The sequence below is a fragment of the Agelaius tricolor genome, unplaced genomic scaffold, assembly GCF_023055355.1.
Source record: "Agelaius tricolor isolate 1412-34295 unplaced genomic scaffold, bAgeTri1.0.p SCAF_130, whole genome shotgun sequence".
Lineage (NCBI taxonomy): Eukaryota > Metazoa > Chordata > Aves > Passeriformes > Icteridae > Agelaius > Agelaius tricolor.
The window spans coordinates 99,823-120,423 of NW_027269390.1; the positions used below are offsets into that span (position 1 = coordinate 99,823).

Sequence of the window (20,601 nt, forward strand, 5' to 3'; positions counted from 1 at the left end):
GGAGCCCATGAGGAGAAATGGAGCCTGTGAGGGGGAAATGCGGAGGAAACGAAGCCCTTGAGGGGGAAATGGAGCCTGTGAGGGAAAAATAGAGCCTGTGAGGGGAAAATTGGGGGAAATGGAGCCTTTGAGGGGGAAATGGAGCCTGTGAGGGGAAAATGGGGGGAAATGGAGCCCTGGGTAGCAAAATGGGGGGAAAATGAAGCTCCTGAATGGAAAATGGAGCCTGTGACGGGAACATGAGGGAAAATGGAGCCCATGAGGGGAAAGTGGGGGGAAATGGAGCCTTTGAGGGGGAAATGGAGCCTGTGAAGGGAAAATGGAGGTTTTGAGGAGAAAATGGGGACGAAATTGAACTTTTGAGGGGAAACTGGGGGAAATGGAGCCTGTGAGGGGAAGAAGCTATGCACCCAGTGAGTTTTGTCTTGTTTTTTCCTCTATTCAGCACTAAACAGCTGCTTAACCAAACAGTAGCTATTCTGTTATATAAAAAGTGCTTCATATCCAGTTATGTAGGTGTCTTGATTTAGGATATATAGGTAAAAAAATGCAATTCGGGTATTATAGGTAGCAGGTCTTACAAATACATGGAAAATTTTGATTTGGTTTATATTGATATTAGATTATATAGGTACAGGGGGTTATACCAATATCTTAAAACACGAAGTATGTAAATATCTTGTAGCTTTAATGAAAGCAATATAGCTATCAATAGAAAACAATTTTGTGAAAAAATATAAACTTAAACAATGTGCGGTCGTCATAAACTACTGTTTATTATTCCAAGTTACTTTATAGTCTTGGCATCACAGAACCATTCTGACTGGAAAAAACCTCGAGCAGTAAATCTTGTCCCGAGGTTTTTTGTCCCGGTCACCGACAAACCCGATTTTTACCGAAAATCCCCAAATTTGCGGCGCCCTTTGCCCCCATGGCGTCCCCCGTTCCCATGGCGACGGGGCGGCCCAATCCACTCTTCCCCCCTGCTCCCCCAGACTTGGTACGTTCCATGCAAATGAGCCCGCTGGCGCCACCAACCCCGCGTTCAAACCGGCGGCCAATAGGAAGCGAGAAGGCGGGGTTACAATGAAGATTGACAGCAACTATAGCCTATCGCAAGGCGAGGTGCCATAAAACCGCCGCTGGAAACCGCCGGCCTATCAGAGGCGAGGAGGCGGTGTTAAGGCGAAGATTGACAGCGCCCTGAGCTAATCGCGAGGCGCAGCGCTCCGTCTCTCAGCGGCTGCCTCAGTCGCCGCTTTCCCGCCCTCCGGCCGCGGCCCCGGCCCGAGCCCCTCTTAGAGCCCCGGGACCCCCTCAGACCCCCGGGACCCTCCCGGGCCGTCCCGGCCCCACCATGGGCTTCCTGAAACTCATCGAGATCGAGAACTTCAAGTCGTACAAGGGCCGCCAGATTATCGGGCCCTTCCGCCGCTTCACCGCCATCATCGGCCCCAATGGCTCCGGTGAGTCCCGGGGGGGCTCTCGGGGGTAGGGGAGGGGGTCAAGGCCGCTCCCGTCATGGTCTGAGGGGGACCCCGAATTCTTTACACTGCTCCCGTCACGGTCTGAGGGGCGACCCCGAATTCTTTCCACCGCTCCCTCTTCTTCCTCCCGCCCTGCCCGGGGGGTTCCCCGTTCCCTGAGGTCCCTCCTAAGTCTTGGGGTCCCCAATAATTCTGCACAGCCCTTCCTTGTCCCCCTCCCTTCACTCTCTGGGGTCCCCCCTCTCCTCCCTCCTCTTCCCCTGGGGTTCCCTCATATTCCATGGGGTCCCTCTTAAGCCTTGGGGTCCCCCCTCAGCTCTTCCGCTCCATTCCCTGGACTCCCCCCTCACCTCCTCCCTCTTGCCTTGGGGTCCCCCCTCCATTCCCAGGGTTTCCTCCAAGCCCCCCATTCCCTGGGGTCCCCCCCAATAATTCCTTGCGTTTCCCACATTCCCTGGTGTCCCCCCTCTTTCCCAGGACTCCCCCCTCAATTCCCAGGGCTCCCTCCAAACCTTCCATTCCCTGGGGTCCCTCTTTAATTCCCTTGGTTCCCCCATTCCCTGGGCCCCCCCCCTCAATTCCTTCAGTTCCCCCAATCCCTGGGGTCTCCCCTCAATTCCTTCAGTTCCCCCCAATCTCTGGGGTCCCCCCTCAATTCCTTTGGATTCCCCCAGTCCCTGGGGTCTCCCCTCAATTCCTTGGATTCCCCCATTCCCTGAGGTCTCCCCTCAATTCCTTCTGTTCCCCCCTCATTCCCAAGGCTCCCCCCAAATCCCTGGGGTCTCCCCTCAATTCCTTGGATTCCCTCAATCCCTGGATCCCCCCCTCAATTCCTTCAGCTCCCCCACATTCCCTGGGGTCCCCCCTCAATTCCCTGGGGTCTCCCCTCAATTCCTTGGATCCCCCCTCAATTCCTTCAGTTCCCCCTATTCCCTAGGGCCCCCCCTCAAAACCCTGGGGTCTCCCCTCAATTCCTTCAGTTCCCCCACATTCCCTGAGTTCCCCCCTCAATTCCTTCAGTTCCCCCCAATCTCTGGGGTCTCCCCTCAATTCCTTCAGTTCCCCCACATTCCCTGAGTTCCCCCCTCAATTCCTTCAGTTCCCCCCAATCTCTGGGGTCCCCCCTCAATTCCTTCAGTTCCCCCCTCATTCCCAAGGCTCCCCCCCAATCCCTGGGGTCTCCCCTCAATTCCTTCAGTTCCCCCCAATCTCTGGGGTCCCCCCTCAATTCCTTTGGCTTCCCCCAGTCCCTGGGGTCTCACCTCAATTCCTTGGATTCCCTCAATCTCTGAGGTCCCCCCTCAATTCCCTGGGGTCTCCCCTCAATTCCTTGGATCCCCCCATTCCCTGGGGTCTCCCCTCAATTCCTTCGGTTCCCCCCTCATTCCCAAGGCTCCCCCCAAAACCCTGGGGTCTCCCCTCAATTCCTTCAGTTCCCCCCTCATTCCCAAGGCTCCCCCCAAATCCCTGGGGTCTCCCCTCAATTCCTTCAGCTCCCCCCAATCCCTGGGGTCCCCCCTCAATTCCCTGGGGTCTCCCCTCAATTCCTTCAGTTCCCCCCAATCCCTGGGGTCTCCCCTCAATTCCTTGGATTCCCCCAATCCCTGGGGTCTCCCCTCAATTCCTTGGATTCCCCCCCAATCCCTGGGGTCCCCCCTCAATTCCTTCAGTTCCCCCACATTCCCTGAGTTCCCCCCTCAATTCCTTGGATTCCCCCACATTCCCTGGGGTCCCCCCTCAATTCCCTGGGGTCTCCCCTCAATTCCTTGGATCCCCCCTCAATTCCTTCAGTTCCCCCCTCATTCCCAAGGCTCCCCCCAAATCCCTGGGGTCTCCCCTCAATTCCTTGGATCCCCCCAATCCCTGGGGTCCCCCCCTCCATCCCCACCCCCATAACCCGCCCCCCAAAACGCCCCGCAGGTAAATCCAACCTGATGGACGCCATCAGTTTCGTGCTGGGGGAGAAGACGAGCAACCTGCGGGTGAAGACGCTGCGGGATTTGATCCACGGCGCCCCCGTGGGGAAGCCCGCGGCCAGCCGGGCCTTTGTCAGCATGGTGTACTCGGAGGAGGGCGCCGAGGACCGCACCTTCGCCCGCGTCATCGTCGGTCAGCGCCGCTCTGCGCCTCTGGCCGAAATTCCCGGCATTTTGGGGCGTCTTGGGGCTGTTTTAGGGGTGTTTCGGGGCTGTTTCGGGGCTTTTTGGGGCTGTTTTAGGGGCTTTTTGGGGCTGTTTTAGGGGTTTTTGGGGGCTGTTTTAGGGCTGTTTCCCGGGGGTTTTGGGGCTGTTTTAGGGCTGTTTTAGGGCTGTTTCCCGGGGGCTGTTTGGGGCTGTTTTAGGGCTGTTTCTGTTTTTTTTTTGTGGCTGTTTTAGGGGTGTTTCAGGGCTTTTTGGGGCTGTTTTAGGGGGTTTTGGGGCTGTTTTAGGGACTTTTTGGGGCTGTTTTGGGGCTTTTTGGGTCTGTTTCAGGGGTGTTTCTGGGCTTTTTGGGGCTGTTTTAGGGGGTTTTGGGGCTGTTTTAGGGGCTTTTTGGGGCTGTTTTGGGGCTTTTTGGGTCTGTTTCAGGGGTGTTTCTGGGCTTTTTGGGGCTGTTTTAGGGCAGTTTCCCGGGGGTTTTGGGGCTGTTTTAGGGGCGTTTCTGGGGCTGTTTTAGGGCTGTTTTAGGGCTGTTTTGGGGGTGTTTCTGGGCTTTTTGGAGCTGTTTTAGGACTGTTTCCCGGGGGTTTTGGGGCTGTTTGGGGGCTGTTTTAGGGCTGGTTCAGGGGTGGTTCGGGGCTTTTTGGGGCTGTTTCGGGGATTTTTGGGGCTGTTTTGGGGTGTTTCTGGGTTTCTGGGCTTTTTGGGGATTTTTGGGGCTGTTTTAGGGCTGTTTCTGGGCTTTTTGGGGCTGTTTTGGGGCTTTTTGGGTCTGTTTTAGGGGTGTTTGGGGGCTTTTTGGGGCTGTTTTAGGGGGGTATTGGGGCTGTTTTAGGGCTGTTTCTGGGCTTTTTGGGGCTGTTTTGGGGCTTTTAGGGGCTGTTTTGGGGCTTTTAGGGGCTGTTTTAGGGGTGTTTCCTGGAGCTTTTTGGGGCTGTTTTAGGGCTGTTTCTGGGCTTTTTGGGGTTGTTTTAGGGGCGTTTCTGGGTGTTTTGGGGCTGTTTTAGGGTTTTTTTGCAGCTGTTTTAGGGGTGTTTCCCAGGGATTTTGGGGCTGTTTTTGGGCTGTTTCTGGGCTTTTTGGAGCTGTTTCAGGGGCGTTTCCCGGGGGTTTGGGGGCACATTTTGGGGTGTTTAGGGTTTGGGGGACCCCCCTGACCCCCCAAATCCCCCCTATCCCAGGCAGCTCCTCCGAGTACAAGATCAACAATCGGGTGGTGCAGCTGAGCGAGTACAGCGAGGAGCTGGAGAAGCTGGGGATCCTCATCAAGGCCAGGAACTTCCTCGTCTTCCAGGTGAGGAGGGGATTTAGGAGCCATTTGGGATTTTTTGGGGCCATTTTGGGGTTTTTTGGGGCCATTTTGGGGGTTTTGAGGGGGTTTTGGGGGGGCTTTGTGTAGGATCAGGGGGATTTGGGGCCTTTTTGGGGAGGTTTTTGTGCTCACGGGCATTGGGGGCTCCCAAGATGGTTTTGGGGGGGGTTTCCCTCATTCTCCCACCCCAAAGGGATCCCCAAGCCCCCCCATAACGATTTGGGGATCCCCCTGAGAGGATTTAGGAACCCCTTGAGGGGATTTAGGAACCCCTGAGGGGATTTAGGAACCCCCTGACCCTTTCCCAGGGTGAAAGGAGGAGCTCCTGGGGCTGTTTGGGATCGGCTGCTCCTGGGACACCCCTGGGGGGATTTGGGATCTCCCCAATCCCCCACTGCCCTGAGGGGATTTAGGAACCCCTTGAGGTGATTTAGGAACCCCTGAGGGGATTGAGGAACCCCTTAAGGGGATTTAGGAACCCCCTAAAGGGGATTTAGGAACCCCCTGGCCCCTTCCCAGCGTTCCATGAAGAACCCACAGGAGCTCCTGGGGCTGTTTGGGATCAGCTGTTCCTGGGACTCCCCTATGGGGATTTGGGATCTCCCCAATCCCCCACCGCCCTGAGGGGATTTAGGAACCTCCTGAGGGGATTTAGGAACCTCCTGAGGGGATTTAGGAACCCCTTGAGGGGATTTAAGAACCCTTTAGAGGATTTAGGAACCCCCTGCCCCTTTCCCAGGGTTCCTTGAAGAACCCACAGGAGCTCCTGGGGTTGTTTGGGATCAGCTGCTCCTGGGAGACCCCTGTGGGAATTTGGGATCTCCCCAATCCTGCACCCCCCTGAGGGGATTTAGGAACCCCTGAGGGGATTTAGGATCCCCTTGAGGGGATTTAGGAACCCCTGAGGGGATTTAGGAACCCCCTGCCCCTTTCCCAGGGTTCCCTGAAGGACCCACAGGAGCTCCTGGGGCTGTTTGGGATTGGCTGCTCCTGGGACACCCCTGAGGGGATTTGGGATCTCCCCAATCCCCCACTGCCCTGAGGGGATTTAGGAACCCCTGAGGGGATTTAGGAACCCCCTGAGGTGATTTAGGAGCCCCCTGAGGGGATTTAGGAACCCCTGAGGGGATTTAGGAACCCTTTAGAGGATTTAGGAACCTCCTGTCCCCTTCCCAGCGTTCCATGAAGAACCCACAGGAGCTCCTGGGATTGTTTGGGATCAGCTGCTCCTGGGACACCCCTGTGGGAATTTGGGATCTCCCCAATCCCCCACTGCCCTGAGGGGATTTAGGAACCCCCTGAGGTGATTTAGGAACCCCTTGAGGTGATTTAGGAACCCCTGAGGGGATTTAGGAACCCTCTGATCCTTTCCCAGGGTTCCATGAAGAACCCACAGGAGCTCCTGGGATTGTTTGGGATCGGCTGCTCCTGGGACACCCCTGAGGGGATTTGGGATCTCCCCAATACCCCACTGCCCTGAGGGGATTTAGGAACCCCCTTGAGGGGATTTAGGAACCCCTGAGGGGATTTAGGAACCCTTTAGAGGATTTAGGAACCCCTGAGGGGATTTAGGAACCCCCTGCCCCTTTCCCAGGGTTCCCTGAAGGATCCACAGGAGCTCCTGGGGCTGTTTGGGATCAGCTGTTCCTGGATCTGCCCTTCTCCCACCCCCGGCAGGATTTGAGGATTTAGGAACTCTCTTGTCAGGAATTGGGGATTTAGGGACTCTCCAGTAAGGATTTGGGGATTTGGGGACCACCTGTGGGATTTAGGAGCTCTCTGACTCAATTTTTCCATGACATCGCCATGAAGAGACCCAACGATCTCCTGTTTGAGGAGATCCCCAGGGATTTAGGGACCCCTGACCCTGCAGGGATTCAGGGACCATTCTCAGGGATTTGGGAACATTTCTGACAGGATTTAGGAACATTTCTGACAGGATTTAGGACCATTTCTAACAGGATTTAGGACCATTTCTGACAGGAGCAGTGGAGTCCATTGCCATGAAGAACCCCAAGGAGCGCACGGCTCTCTTTGAGGAGATCCCCAGGGATTCAGGGATTCCCTTTTAGGATTTAGGAATTTAGGACCATTTCTAACAGGATTTATGGATTTAGGACCATTTCTCAGGGATTTAGGACCATTTCTAACAGGATTTAGGACCATTTCTCACCCCATTTTTCAGGGAGCAGTGGAGTCCATCGCCATGAAGAACCCCAGGGAGCGCAGGGCCCTGTTTGAGGAGATCCCTGGGGATTCAGGGATTCCCTTTTAGGATTTAGGAATTTCCCTGACACTGCAGGGATTTAGGACCATTTCTAACAGGATTTATGGATTTAGGACCATTTCTAACAGGATTTAGGAGCATTTCTGCCCCATTTTTTAGGAAGCAGGGAGTCCATCGCCATGAAGAACCCCAAGGAGCGCAGGGCCCTGTTTGAGGAGATCCCCAGGGATTCAGGATCCATCTCAGAGATTTAGGGACCCCTGACCATGAAGGGATTTAGGAACCCTTTTCAGGGATTTAGGACCATTTCTCACAGGATTTAGGACCATTTCTAACAGGATTTAGGACCATTTCTAACAGGATTTAGGAGCATTTCTGCCCCATTTCTGCAGGGAGCAGTGGAGTCCATCGCCATGAAGAACCCCAGGGAGCGCACAGCCCTGTTTGAGGAGATTCCCAGGGATTCAGGGATTCCCTTTTAGGATTTAGGGATTTAGGATCATTTCTCAGGGATTTAGGACCATTTCTGACAGAATTTAGGACCATTTCTGACAAGATTTAGGAACGTTTCTGGCCCCATTTTGCAGGGAGCAGTGGAGTCCATCGCCATGAAGAACCCCAAGGAGCACAGGGCGCTGTTTGAGGAGATCCCCGGGGATTCAGGGATTCCCTTTTGGAATTCAGGGATCCCTCACAGGAATTTATGGATTTAGGACCATTTCTCAGGGATTTAGGACCATTTCTAACAGGATTTAGGACCATTTCTCACCCCATTTTGCAGGGAGCAGTGGAGTCCATTGCCATGAAGAGCCCCAAGGAGCGCAGGGCCCTGTTTGAGGAGATCCCCAGGGATTCCCTTTTAGGATTTAGGGATTTAGGACCATTTCTCAGGGATTTAGGACCATTTCTCAGGGATTTAGGAGCATTTCTAACAGGATTTAGGACCATTTCTGAACCTGTTTTTTCAGGGAGCAGTGGAGTCCATCACCATGAAGAGCCCCAAGGAGCGCAGGGCCCTGTTTGAGGAGATCCCCAGAGATTCAGGGATTCCCTTTTAGGATTTAGGAATTTCCCTGACACTGCAGGGATTTAGGACCATTTCTAACAGGATTTAGGAGCATTTCTGCCCCATTTTTCAGGGAGCAGTGGAGTCCATCGCCATGAAGAACCCCAGGGAGCACAGGGCCCTGTTTGAGGAGATCCCTGGGGATTCAGGATCCATCTCAGAGATTTAAGGATCCCTCACAGGAATTTAGGGATTTAGGAACATTTCTAACAGGATTTAAGGATTTAGGACCATTTCTAACAGAATTTAGGACATTTTCTGCCCCATTTCTGCAGGGAGCAGTGGAGTCCATCACCGTGAAGAACCCCAAGGAGCGCAGGGCTCTCTTTGAGGAGATCCCCAGGGATTCCCTTTTGGAATTCAGGGATCCCTCACAGGAATTTAGGGATTTAGGACCATTTCTCAGGGATTTAGGACCATTTCTGCCCTGTTTTTTCAGGGAGCAGTGGAGTCCATCGCCATGAAGAACCCCAAGGAGCGCACGGCCCTGTTTGAGGAGATTTCCCGCTCAGGGGAGCTCGCCCCCGAGTACGACAAGCGCAAGAAGGAGATGGTGAAGGCCGAGGAGGACACGCAGTTCAATTATCACCGCAAGAAAAACATCGCGGCCGAGCGCAAGGAGGCCAAGCAGGAGAAGGAGGAGGTGGAGACGCCCGGGAGTTCGGGGAAAAAAAATGGGGTTGGGAATGCTCAGGGACAGGAGAAAAATGGGGTTGGGAATGCTCAGGGACAGGAGAAAAATGGGGTTGGGAATGCTCAGGGACAGGAGAAAAATGGGGTTGGGAATGCTTGGAATTGTGGGAAAGGCTGGGTTTGAGCAGCTCCTGAGCAAAACCAAGCCCAAGTTCTGGGTTTGAGCAGCTCCTGAACAGAGCCAGGCCCAAACCCCAGCTCTGAGCAGCTCCTGGGCAAAGCCAGGCCCAAACCCCAGCTTTGAGCAGCTCCTGAGCAGAACCAGGTCCAAGTCCTGGGTTTGAGCAGCTCCTGGCCAGACCCAGACCTGTCCCACCCCTAATCCCAGCTTTGAGCAGCTTCTGAGCAGAGCCAGGCCCAAGTTCTGGGTTTGAACAGCTCCTGGCAAAAGCCAGGCCCAAGTCCTGGGTTTGAGCAGCTCCTGAGCAGAGCCAGGCCTAGGCCACCCCTAATCCCAGCTCTGAGCAGCTTCTGAGCAGAGCCAGGCCCAAGTCCTGGGTTTGAGCAGCACCTGAGCAGAACCAGTCCCAAGTTTGAGCAGCTCCTGACCAGACCCAGGCCTATCCCACCCCTAATCTCAGCTTTTAGCAGCTCCTGAGCAGCACCAGACCTGGCCCAGCTTTGAGCAGCTCCTGAGCAGAACCAGGTCCAAGTCCTGGGTTTGAGCAGCTCCTGGCCAGACCCAGGCCTAGGCCCAGCTTTGAGCAGCTCCTGAGCAGACCCAGGCCTGTCCCAGCCCTAATCCCAGCTTTGAGCAGCTCCTGACCAGACCCAGGCCCAGGCCTAGCTTTGAGCAGCTCCTGAGCAGAACCAGGCCCAGCTTTGGGCAGCTCCTGACCAGAATCAGGTCCAAGTCCTGGGTTTGAGCAGCTCCTGGCCAGACCCAGAACCAGGCCCAGCTTTGAGCAGCTCCTGGCCAGACCCAGGCCTGTCCCACCCCTAATCCCAGCTTTGAGCAGCTCCTGAGCAGAACCAGGCCTAGGCCAGCCCAAACCCCAGCTCTGAGCAGCTCCTGAGCAGAGCCAGGTCCAAGTCCTGGGTTTGAGCAGCTCCTGAGCAGAACCAGGCCCAGCTCTGAGCAGCTCCTGACCAGAATCAGGTCCAAGTCCTGGGTTTGAGCAGCTCCTGGCCAGACCCAGGCCTATCCCACCCCTAATGCCAGCTCTGAGCAGCTCCTGGCCAGACCCAGGCCTATCCCAGCCCTAATCCCAGCTCTGAGCAGCTCCTGGCCAGACCCAGGCCTAGGCCCAGCTCTGAGCAGCTCCTGGCCAGCCCCAGACCTATCCCAGCCCTAATCCCAACCCTAATCCCAGCCCTATCCCAGGCCTATCCCAGCCCTAATCCCAGCCCTAATCCCAGCTCTGAGCAGCTCCTGGCCAGACCCAGGCCTATCCCAGCCCTAATCCCAGCTCTGAGCAGCTCCTGGCCAGACCCAGGCCTATCCCAGCCCTAATCCCAGCCCTAATCCCAGCTCTGAGCAGCTCCTGGCCAGCCCCAGCCCTAATCCCAGCCCTAATCCCAGCTCTGAGCAGCTCCTGGCCAGCCCCAGCCCTAATCCCAGCCCTAATCCCAGCTCTGAGCAGCTCCTGGCCAGCCCCAGCCCTATCCCAGCCCTATCTCACCCCTAATCCCAGCTCTGGGCAGCTCCTGGCCAGCCCCAGCCCTAATCCCAGCCCTAATCCCAGCCCTAATCCCAGCCCTAATCCCAGCCCTAATCCCAGCCCTATCCCAGCCCTATCCCAGCCCTAATCCCAGCCCTAATGCCCCCTGTCCCCCCAGGCTGACCGGTACCAGCGGCTCAAGGACGAGGTGGTTCGGGCGCAGGTGCAGCTGCAGCTCTTCAAACTCTTCCACAACGAGGCCGAGATCGAGAAGCTCAACAAGGAGCTGGGGCTGAAGAACCGCGAGATCGACAAGGACAAGAAGAGGATGGACAGGGTGGAGGACGAGCTCAAGGACCGCAAGAAGGAGCTGGGCAAGATGATGAGGGAGCAGCAGCAGATCGAGAAGGAGATCAAGTGAGCAGCCTGGAGGTTGGGGTGGTGGAAATGGCAAAATTTGGAGTTATTTGGGTTGGGAGGTTTAAAAATCTGGTGGAAATTCTGGTTCTGTGGGTAGGGATAACTTCAGAGATCAGGGGGTTCCAAATCATGGATAATCCCAGTTTGTCTCTATGGCTGAGGGGGTCCAAAACCTTGGAAATATTTGGGTTGGGAGGTTTAAAAATCTGGTGGAAATTCTGGTTCTGTGGGTAGGGACAACTTCAGAGATCAGGGGGTTCCAAGTCTTGGATAATCCCAGTTTGTCTCTGTGGCTGAGGGGCTCCAAAACCTTGGAAATATTTGGGTTGGGAGGTTTAAAAATCTGGTGGAAATTCTGGTTCTGTGGGTAGGGATAACTTCAGAGATCAGGGGGTTCCAAATCTTGGGCAATTCCAGTTTGTCTCTGTGGCAGAGGGGCTCCAAAACCCTGGAATGGTTTGGGTAGAAAATGTGGATTTATTTGGGTTGGGAGGTTTAAAAACCAGGTGGAAATTCTGGTTCATGGACAGGGACAACTTCATAGATCAGGGGGCTCCAAATCTTGGACAATTCCAGCTTTGTAATCTTGGACAATTCCAGTTTTTCAAATCTTGGACATTCCCAGCCTGGTTCTGTGGCTGAGGGGCTCCAAAACCCTGGAATGGTTTGGGTGGGAAAACGTGGATTTATTTGGGTTGGGATATTTAAAAACCAGGTTTAAATCCAGGTTCCATGGGCAAGGAAACTTCACAGACCAGGGGGTTCCAAATCTTGGATAATCCCAGTTTTCCAAATCTTGGATAATCCCAGTTTGTCTCTGTGGCTGAGGGGCTCCAAAACCTTGGAAATATTTGGGTTGGGATATTTAAAAACCAGGTGGAAATTCTGGTTCTGTGGGTAGGGATAACTTCATAGAGCAGGGGGTTCCAAATCATGGATAATTCCAGTTTTGTAATCTTGGACAATTCCAGTTTTTCAAATCTTGGACAATCCCAGTTTTCCAAATCTTGGACATTCCCAGTCTGTTTCTGTGGCTGAGGGGCTCCAAAACCTTGGAAATATTTGGGTTGGAATATTTAAAAACCAGGTTTACGTTCCAGTTCCATAGGCAGAGACAACTTCACAGAGCAGGGGGTTCCAACTCTTGGACAATCCCAGTTTTGTAATCTTGGACAATTCCAGTTTTCCAAATCATGGACAATTCCAGTTTGTCTCTGTGGCTGAGGGGCTCCAAAACCCTGGAAATATTTGGGTTGGGATATTTAAAAACCAGGTGGAAATTCTGGTTCATAGGCAGGGATAACTTCAGAGATCAGGGGGTTCCAAATCTTGGATAATCCCAGTTTGCCCAGCCTGGTTCTGTGGCTGAGATGCTCCAAAATCCTGGAATGGTTTGGGTAGAAAATGTGGATTTATTTGGGTTGAGATGTTTAAAAATCAGGTGGAAATTCTGGTTCATAGGCAGGGATAACTTCAGAGATCAGGGGGTTCCAAATCTTGGATAATCCCAGTTTTCCAAATCTTGGACAATTCCAGCCTGGTTCTGTGGCTGAGGGGCTCCAAAACCCTGGAAATATTTGGGTTGGGATATTTAAAAACCAGGTTGAAATTCTGGTTCTGTGGGCAGAGACACCTTCACAGACCAGGGGGTTCCAACTCTTGGACAATCCCAATTTTCCAAATCTTGGACAATCCCAGTTTTGTAATCTTGGACAATCCCAGTTTTCCAAATCTTGGACAATCCCAGTCTGTATCCATGGCAAAGGGGCTCCAAAACCTTGGAAATATTTGGGTTGGGATGTTTAAAAACCAGGTGGAAATTCTGGTTCATAGGCAGGGATAACTTCAGAGATCAGGGGGTTCCAAATCTTGGATAATCCCAGTTTGTCTCTGTGGCAGAGGGGCTCCAAAACCCTGGAATGGTTTGGGTAGGAAAACATGGATTTATTTGGGTTGGGAGGTTTAAAAATCAGGTGGAAATTCTGGTTCATAGGTAGGGACAACTTCATAGAGCAGGGGGCTCCAAATCATGGACAATCCCAGTTTTGTAATCTTGGACAATCCCAGTTTTGTAATCTAGGACAATCCCAGTTTTCCAAATCTTGGACAATTCCAGTTTGTCTCTGTGGCTGAGGGGCTCCAAAACCCTGGAAATATTTGGGTTGGGATATTTAAAAACCAGGTGGAAATTCTGGTTCATAGGCAGGGATAACTTCAGAGATCAGGGGGTTCCAAATCTTGGATAATCCCAGTTTGCCCAGCCTGGTTCTGTGGCTGAGGACTCCAAAACCCTGGAATGGTTTGGGTAGAAAATGTGGATTTATTTGGGTTGAGATGTTTAAAAATCAGGTGGAAATTCTGGTTCATAGGCAGGGATAACTTCAGAGATCAGGGGGTTCCAAATCTTGGATAATCCCAGTTTGTCTCTGTGGCAGAGGGGCTCCAAAACCCTGGAATGGTTTGGGTAGGAAAACGTGGATTTATTTGGGTTGGGAGGTTTAAAAATCAGGTGGAAATTCTGGTTCATAGGTAGGGACAACTTCATAGAGCAGGGGGCTCCAAATCATGGACAATCCCAGTTTTGTAATCTAGGACAATCCCAGTTTTCCAAATCTTGGACAATTCCAGTTTGTCTCTGTGGCAAAGGGGCTCAAAAACCCTGGAAATATTTGGGTTGGGAGGTTTAAAAATCAGGTGGAAATTCTGGTTCTGTGAGCAGGGACAACTTCATAGAGCAGGGGGCTCCAAATCATGGATAATTCCAGTTTTGTAATCTTGGACAATTCCAGTTTTTCAAATCTTGGACAATCCCAGTTTTCCAAATCTTGGACATTCCCAGTCTGGTTCTGTGGCTGAGGGGCTCCAAAACCTTGGAAATATTTGGGTTGGAATATTTAAAAACCAGGTTTACGTTCCAGTTCCATAGGCAGAGACAACTTCACAGAGCAGGGGGTTCCAACTCTTGGACAATCCCAGTTTTGTAATCTTGGACAATTCCAGTTTTCCAAATCATGGACAATTCCAGTTTGTCTCTGTGGCTGAGGGGCTCCAAAACCTTGGAAATATTTGGGTTGGGATATTTAAAAACCAGGTGGAAATTCTGGTTCATAGGCAGGGATAACTTCAGAGATCAGGGGGTTCCAAATCTTGGATAATCCCAGTTTGCCCAGCCTGGTTCTGTGGCTGAGGACTCCAAAACCCTGGAATGGTTTGGGTAGAAAATGTGGATTTATTTGGGTTGAGATGTTTAAAAATCAGGTGGAAATTCTGGTTCATAGGCAGGGATAACTTCAGAGATCAGGGAGTTCCAAATCTTGGGCAATTCCAGTTTGTCTCTGTGGCAGAGGGGCTCCAAAACCCTGGAAATATTTGGGTTGGGATATTTAAAAACCAGGTGGAAATTCTGGTTCATAGGCAGGGATAACTTCAGAGATCAGGGGGTTCCAAATCTTGGATAATCCCAGTTTGTCTCTGTGGCAGAGGGGCTCCAAAACCCTGGAATGGTTTGGGTAGGAAAACGTGGATTTATTTGGGTTGGGAGGTTTAAAAATCAGGTGGAAATTCTGGTTCATAGGTAGGGACAACTTCATAGAGCAGGGGGCTCCAAATCATGGACAATCCCAGTTTTGTAATCTTGGACAATCCCAGTTTTGTAATCTAGGACAATCCCAGTTTTCCAAATCTTGGACAATTCCAGTTTGTCTCTGTGGCTGAGGGGCTCCAAAACCCTGGAAATATTTGGGTTGGGAGGTTTAAAAATCAGGTGGAAATTCTGGTTCTGTGAGCAGGGACAACTTCATAGAGCAGGGGGCTCCAAATCATGGATAATTCCAGTTTTGTAATCTTGGACAATTCCAGTTTTTCAAATCTTGGACAATCCCAGTTTTCCAAATCTTGGACATTCCCAGTCTGTTTCTGTGGCTGAGGGGCTCCAAAACCTTGGAAATATTTGGGTTGGAATATTTAAAAACCAGGTTTACGTTCCAGTTCCATAGGCAGAGACAACTTCACAGAGCAGGGGGTTCCAACTCTTGGACAATCCCAGTTTTGTAATCTTGGACAATTCCAGTTTTCCAAATCTTGGACAATTCCAGTTTGTCTCTGTGGCTGAGGGGCTCCAAAACCCTGGAAATATTTGGGTTGGGATATTTAAAAACCAGGTGGAAATTCTGGTTCATAGGCAGGGATAACTTCAGAGATCAGGGGGTTCCAAATCTTGGATAATCCCAGTTTGTCTCTGTGGCAGAGGGGCTCCAAAACCCTGGAATGGTTTGGGTAGGAAAACGTGGATTTATTTGGGTTGGGAGGTTTAAAAATCAGGTGGAAATTCTGGTTCATAGGCAGGGATAACTTCAGAGATCAGTGGGTTCCAAATCTTGGATAATCCCAGTTTGCCCAGCCTGGTTCTGTGGCAGAGAGGCTCCAAAACCTTGGAAATCTTTGGGTTGGGAGGTTTAAAAACCAGGTGGAAATTCTGGTTCATGGGCAGGGATAACTTCAGAGATCAGGGGGTTCCAAGTCTTGGACAATCCCAGTTTTGTAATCTTGGACAATCCCAGTTTTGTAATCTTGGACAATCCCAGTTTTCCAAATCTTGGACAATTCCAGTCTGTATCCATGGCAAAGGGGCTCCAAAACCTTGGAAATATTTGGGTTGGGAGGTTTAAAAACCAGGTGGAAATTCTGGTTCTGTGGGCAGGGAACCTTCAAACTTCCCTGACCAGGTGGTTCCAACTCTCATCCCACCCCAGCTGGACAATCCCAGTTTGCCCAGTCTGTCTCCATAGGGGAGGGGCTCCAAAACTGGAAGGGAAGGATGCACAGACCCCAAAACCAGGCACAGAAACCAAAACCAGGCCCAAACCCCAAACCAGGCCCAAACTCCATACCAGGCCCAAACCTCAAACCAGGCCCAAACTCCAAAACCAGATCCAAACCCCAAACCCGGCCCAAACTGGTGCCAAACCCCAAACCAGGCCCAGAATCCAAACCAGGCCCAAACCCCAAACCCAGGCCCAGAACCCAAACATGATACAAACCCCAAAAATGAGCACAAACCCCAAAACCAAGCACAGAAACCAAAACCAGGCCCAAACCCCAAACCAGGCCCAGAACCCAAACCCGGCCCAAACCCCAAACCAGGCCCAGAACCCCAAACCAGGCCCAGAACCCAAAACCAGGCCCAGAACCCAAACCAGGCCAAACTCCAAAACCAGATCCAAGGTCCAAACCCGGCCCAAACCAGTGCCAAACCCCAAACCCGGCCCAAACCAGTGCCAAACCCCAAACCAGGCCCAAACCCCCAAACCAGGCCCAGAACCCAAACCAGTCCCAAACCCCAAACCAGACCCAGACCCCAAACCAGTCCCAAACTCCATACCAGACCCAAACCCCCAAACCAGGCCCAGAACCCAAACCAGACCCAAACCCCAAACCAGGCCCCAACTCCATACCAGGCCCAAACCTCAAACCAGGCCCAAACTCCAAAACCAGATCCAAACCCCAAACCCGGCCCAAACCTGGCCCAACCCCAAACCAGGCCCAGAATCCAAACCAGGCCCAAACCCCAAACCCAGGCCCAGAACCCAAACATGACACAAACCCCAAAAATGAGCACAAACCCCAAAACCAAGCACAGAAACCAAAACCAGGCCCAAACCCCAAACCAGGCCCAGAACCCAAACCCGGCCCAAACCCCAAACCCGGCCCAGAACCCAAACCAGGCCCAGAACCCAAACCAGGCCCAAAACCCAAAACCAGGCCCAGAACCCAAACCAGGCCAAACTCCAAAACCAGATCCAAGTGCCAAACCCGGCCCAAACCAGTGCCAAACCCCAAACCAGTGCCAAACCCCAAACCAGTGCCAAACCCCAAACCAGGCCCAAACCCCAAACCAGTGCCAAACCCCAAACCAGTGCCAAACCCCAAACCACCAAAGCCAGGCCCAAACCCCCAAACCAGGCCCAGACCCCAAACCAGGCCCAAACCCCCAAACCAGGCCCAGAACCCAAACCAGTCCCAAACCCCAAACCAGACCCAGACCCCAAACCAGTCCCAAACCCCAAACCAGGCCCAGAACCCAAACCAGACCCAGACCCCAAACCAGACCCAGACCCCAAACCAGACCCAGACCCCAAACCCCAAACCAGGCCCAAACCAGACCCAGACCCCAAACCAGACCCAGACCCCAAACCAGGCCCAAACCCCAAACCAGTGCCAAACCCCAAACCAGTGCCAAACCCCAAACCAGTGCCAAACCCCAAACCACCAAAGCCAGGCCCAAATCCCCAAACCAGGCCCAGAACCCAAACCAGGCCAAAACCCCAAACCAGACCGAAACCAGTCCCAAACCCCAAACCAGTCCCAGACCCCAAACCAGGCCCAGACCCCAAACCAGGCCCAGACCCCAAACCAGTCCCAAACCCCAAACCAGACCCAAACCCCAAGCCAGGCCCAAACCCCAAACCAGGCCAAAACCCCAAACCAGACCGAAACCAGTCCCAAACCCCAAACCAGTCCCAGACCCCAAACCAGTCCCAAACCCCAAACCAGACCCAGACCCCAAACCAGGCCCAGACCCCAAACCAGGCCCAGACCCCAAACCAGTCCCAAACCCCAAACCAGACCCAAACCCCAAGCCAGGCCCAAACCCCAAACCAGGCCCAGAACCCAAACCAGTCCCAAACCCCAAACCAGACCCAAACCAGTCCCAAAGCCCAAACCCGTCCCAGACCCCAGAGCCAGCTGAGGTTCTCGTGCCCAGGGAGAAGGACTCGGAGCTGAACCAGAAGCGGCCCCAGTACATCAAGGCCAAGGAGAACACGTCCCACAAGATCAAGAAGCTGGAGGCGGCCAGGAAGTCCCTGCAGAACGCCCAGAAGCAGTACAAGAAACGCAAGGCGGACATGGACGAGCTGGAGAAGGAGATGCTGAGCGTGGAGAAATCCAGGCAGGAGTTTGAGGAACGCATGGAGGAGGAGAGCCAGAGCCAGGGGAGAGACCTGACCCTGGAGGAGAACCAGGTGAGGTGGGACAGGTGGGGTTTGGGAGGGACCTGACCCTGGAGGAGAACCAGGTGTGGTGGGACAGGTGGGGTTTGGGAGGGACCTGACCCTGGAGGAGAAGCAGGTGAGGTGGCACAGGTGGGGTTTGGGGGTTTGGGAGGGATGGAGGAGAACCAGGTGTGGTGGGACAGGTGGGGTGTAGGAGGACCTGACCCTGGAGGAGAACCAGGTGTGGTGGGACAGGTGGGGTTTGGGAGAGACCTGACCCTGGAGGAGAACCAGGTGTGGTGGGACAGGTGGGGTTTGGGAGCTTGGGATGGATGGGGGAGAAGCAGGTGAGGTGGGACAGGTGGGGTTTAGGAGGGACCTGGGGATGGATGGAGAAGAACCAGGTGAGGTGGGACAGGTGGGGTTTAGGAGAACCTGGGGATGGATGGATGGAATAGAACCAGGTGTGGTGGCACAGGTGGGGTTTGGAGAACCTGGGGATGGATTGATGGAGCAGAACCAGGTGAGGTGGCACAGGCCGGGTGTAGAGGCCCTGGCCCTGGAACAGAACCAGGTGAGGTGGCACAGGTGGGGTATAGGAGAACATGGGGATGGATGGATGGAACAGAACCAGGTGAGGTGGCACAGGTTGGGTTTAGGAGGGACCTGACCCTGGAATAGAATCAGGTGTGGTGGGACAGGTGGGGTTTGGGAGAGACCTGACCCTGGAGGAGAACCAGGTGAGGTGGGACAGGTGGGGTTTAGGAGGGACCTGGGGATGGATGGAGAAGAACCAGGTGAGGTGGGACAGGTGGGGTTTAGGAGGGACCTGGGGATGGATGGAGAAGAACCAGGTGAGGTGGGACAGGTGGGGTTTGGGAGCTTGGGATGGATGGAGGACCAGGTGTGGTGGGACAGGTGGGGTTTAGGAGGACCTGGGGATGGATGGATGGAACAGAACCAGGTGTGGTGGCACAGGTGGGGTTTGGGGGCGCCCGGGGATGGATGGAAGGAGCAGAACCAGGTGAGGTGGCACAGGCTGGGTTTAGAGGCCCTGGGGATGGATTAATGGAACAGAACCAGGTGAGGTGGCACAGGCCGGGTTTAGAGGCCCTGGCCCTGGAGCAGAACCAGGTGAGGTGGCACAGGTGGGGTTTAGAGAACCTGGGGATGGATTAATGGAGCAGAACCAGGTGAGGTGGCACAGGTGGGGTTTAGAGAACCTGGGGATGGATTAATGGAGCAGAACCAGGTGAGGTGGCACAGGCCGGGTTTAGAGAACCTGGGGATGGGTTGATGGAACAGAACCAGGTGAGGTGGTACAGGCTGGGTGTAGAGGCCCTGGCCCTGGAGCAGAACCAGGTGAGGTGGCACAGGCCGGGTTTAGAGGCCCTGGCCCTGGAGCAGAACCAGGTGAGGTGGCACAGGTGGGGTTTAGGAGAACATGGGGATGGATGGATGGAACAGAACCAGGTGAGGTGACACAGGTGGGCTTTAGAGGCCCTGGCCCTGGTCTCCAGCAGGAGCTGTGACCCCCCCGTGTCCCCCAGGTGAAGAAGTACCACCGGCTGAAGGAGGAGGCCAGCAAGCGCGCGGCCACGCTGGCCCAGGAGCTCGAGAAGTTCAACCGTGACCAGAAAGCCGACCAGGACCGGCTGGACCTGGAGGAGAGGAAGAAGGTGGAGACCGAGGTGAGAGCCTAAAGTGTCCCCAGAGTGTCCCCAGAGTGTCCCCTGAGCCTCCCTGGGCTCACCTGTCCCACCCTGTCCCCGTGTCCCCAGGCCAAGATCAAGCAGAAGCTGAGGGAGATCGAGGAGAACCAGAAACGCATTGAGAAGCTCGAGGAGTACATCGCCACCAGCAAGTGGGTGACTGTCCCCAGGGTGTCCCCAGGGGGCTGGAGTGTCACCAGAGGGGCTGGAGTGTCCCCAAGGGGTCCCCAAAGGGGTCTGGAGTGTCTCCAGAGGGGCTGCACTGTCCCCAAGGTGTTCCCAGAGGGGCTGCAGTGTCCCCAGGGTGTCCACAGAGGGGCTGGAGTGTCCCCAGGGTGTCCCCAGAGGGGTTGGAGTGTCCCCAGAGGGGGCTGGAGTGTCCCCAGAGGGGCTGGAGTGTCCCCAGGGTGTCCCCAGAGGGGGCTGGAGTGTCCCCAGAGGGGCTGGAGTGTCCCCAGGGTGTCCCCAGAGGGGGCTGGAGTGTCCCCATGGGAGGCTGGAGTTTCCCCAGGGTGTCCCCAGGGTGTCCCCAGAGGGGGCTGGAGTGTCCCCAAGGGTGTCCCCAGGGGGCTGGAGTGTCCCCAAAGGGGTCTGGAGTGTCCCCAAGGTGTTCCCAGAGGGGCTGCAGTGTCCCCAAGGTGTTCCCAGAGGGGCTAGAGTGTCCCCAGGGTGTCCCCAGGGTGTCCCCAGGGGGCTGCAGTGTCCCCAGGGTGTTCCCGATGTGTCCCCAGGGTGTCCCCAAGGTGTCCTCAGGGGGGTTGGAGTGTCCCCAAGGGGTCCCCAAAGGGGTCTGGAGTGTCCCCAAGGTGTCACCAAGGGGGCTGGAGTGTCCCCAGGGTGTCCCTGAGGTGTCCCCAGAGGGGCTGCATTGTCCCCAGGGTGTCCCCAAAGGGGTCTGGAGTGTCCCCAAGGGGTCTGCATTGTCCCCAGGGTGTCCCCAAGGGGTCTGCATT

General features: G+C 54.2%; 1 protein-coding gene across 8 annotated transcripts in view; it reads left to right on the forward strand.

Moving 5' to 3' along the window:
* Positions 1-1,206: 1,206 nt before the first annotated feature.
* The window catches only part of SMC1A (structural maintenance of chromosomes 1A), a 70,666-nt gene continuing 51,271 nt past the window's right edge, over positions 1,207-20,601 (forward strand). For 5 of the 8 annotated variants that reach the window (XR_011677902.1, XR_011677903.1, XM_071420244.1 and 2 more), the window contains exons 1-8: positions 1,211-1,466; positions 3,408-3,596; positions 4,807-4,919; positions 8,670-8,873; positions 10,703-10,941; positions 17,708-17,966; positions 19,487-19,627; positions 19,718-19,800. Coding sequence is in view for 6 of the 8 variants with exons in the window: in XM_071420244.1 (XP_071276345.1) it covers positions 1,358-1,466; positions 3,408-3,596; positions 4,807-4,919; positions 8,670-8,873; positions 10,703-10,941; positions 17,708-17,966; positions 19,487-19,627; positions 19,718-19,800 (1,337 nt within the window). In the remaining 2 variants the exon portion in view is untranslated. Of the gene's footprint in view, positions 1,467-3,407; positions 3,597-4,806; positions 4,920-8,669; positions 8,874-10,702; positions 10,942-17,707; positions 17,967-19,486; positions 19,628-19,717; positions 19,801-20,601 lie in introns of all 8 variants that reach the window. The other 3 variants (XM_071420246.1, XM_071420248.1, XM_071420247.1) reach the window with 2 other exon arrangements.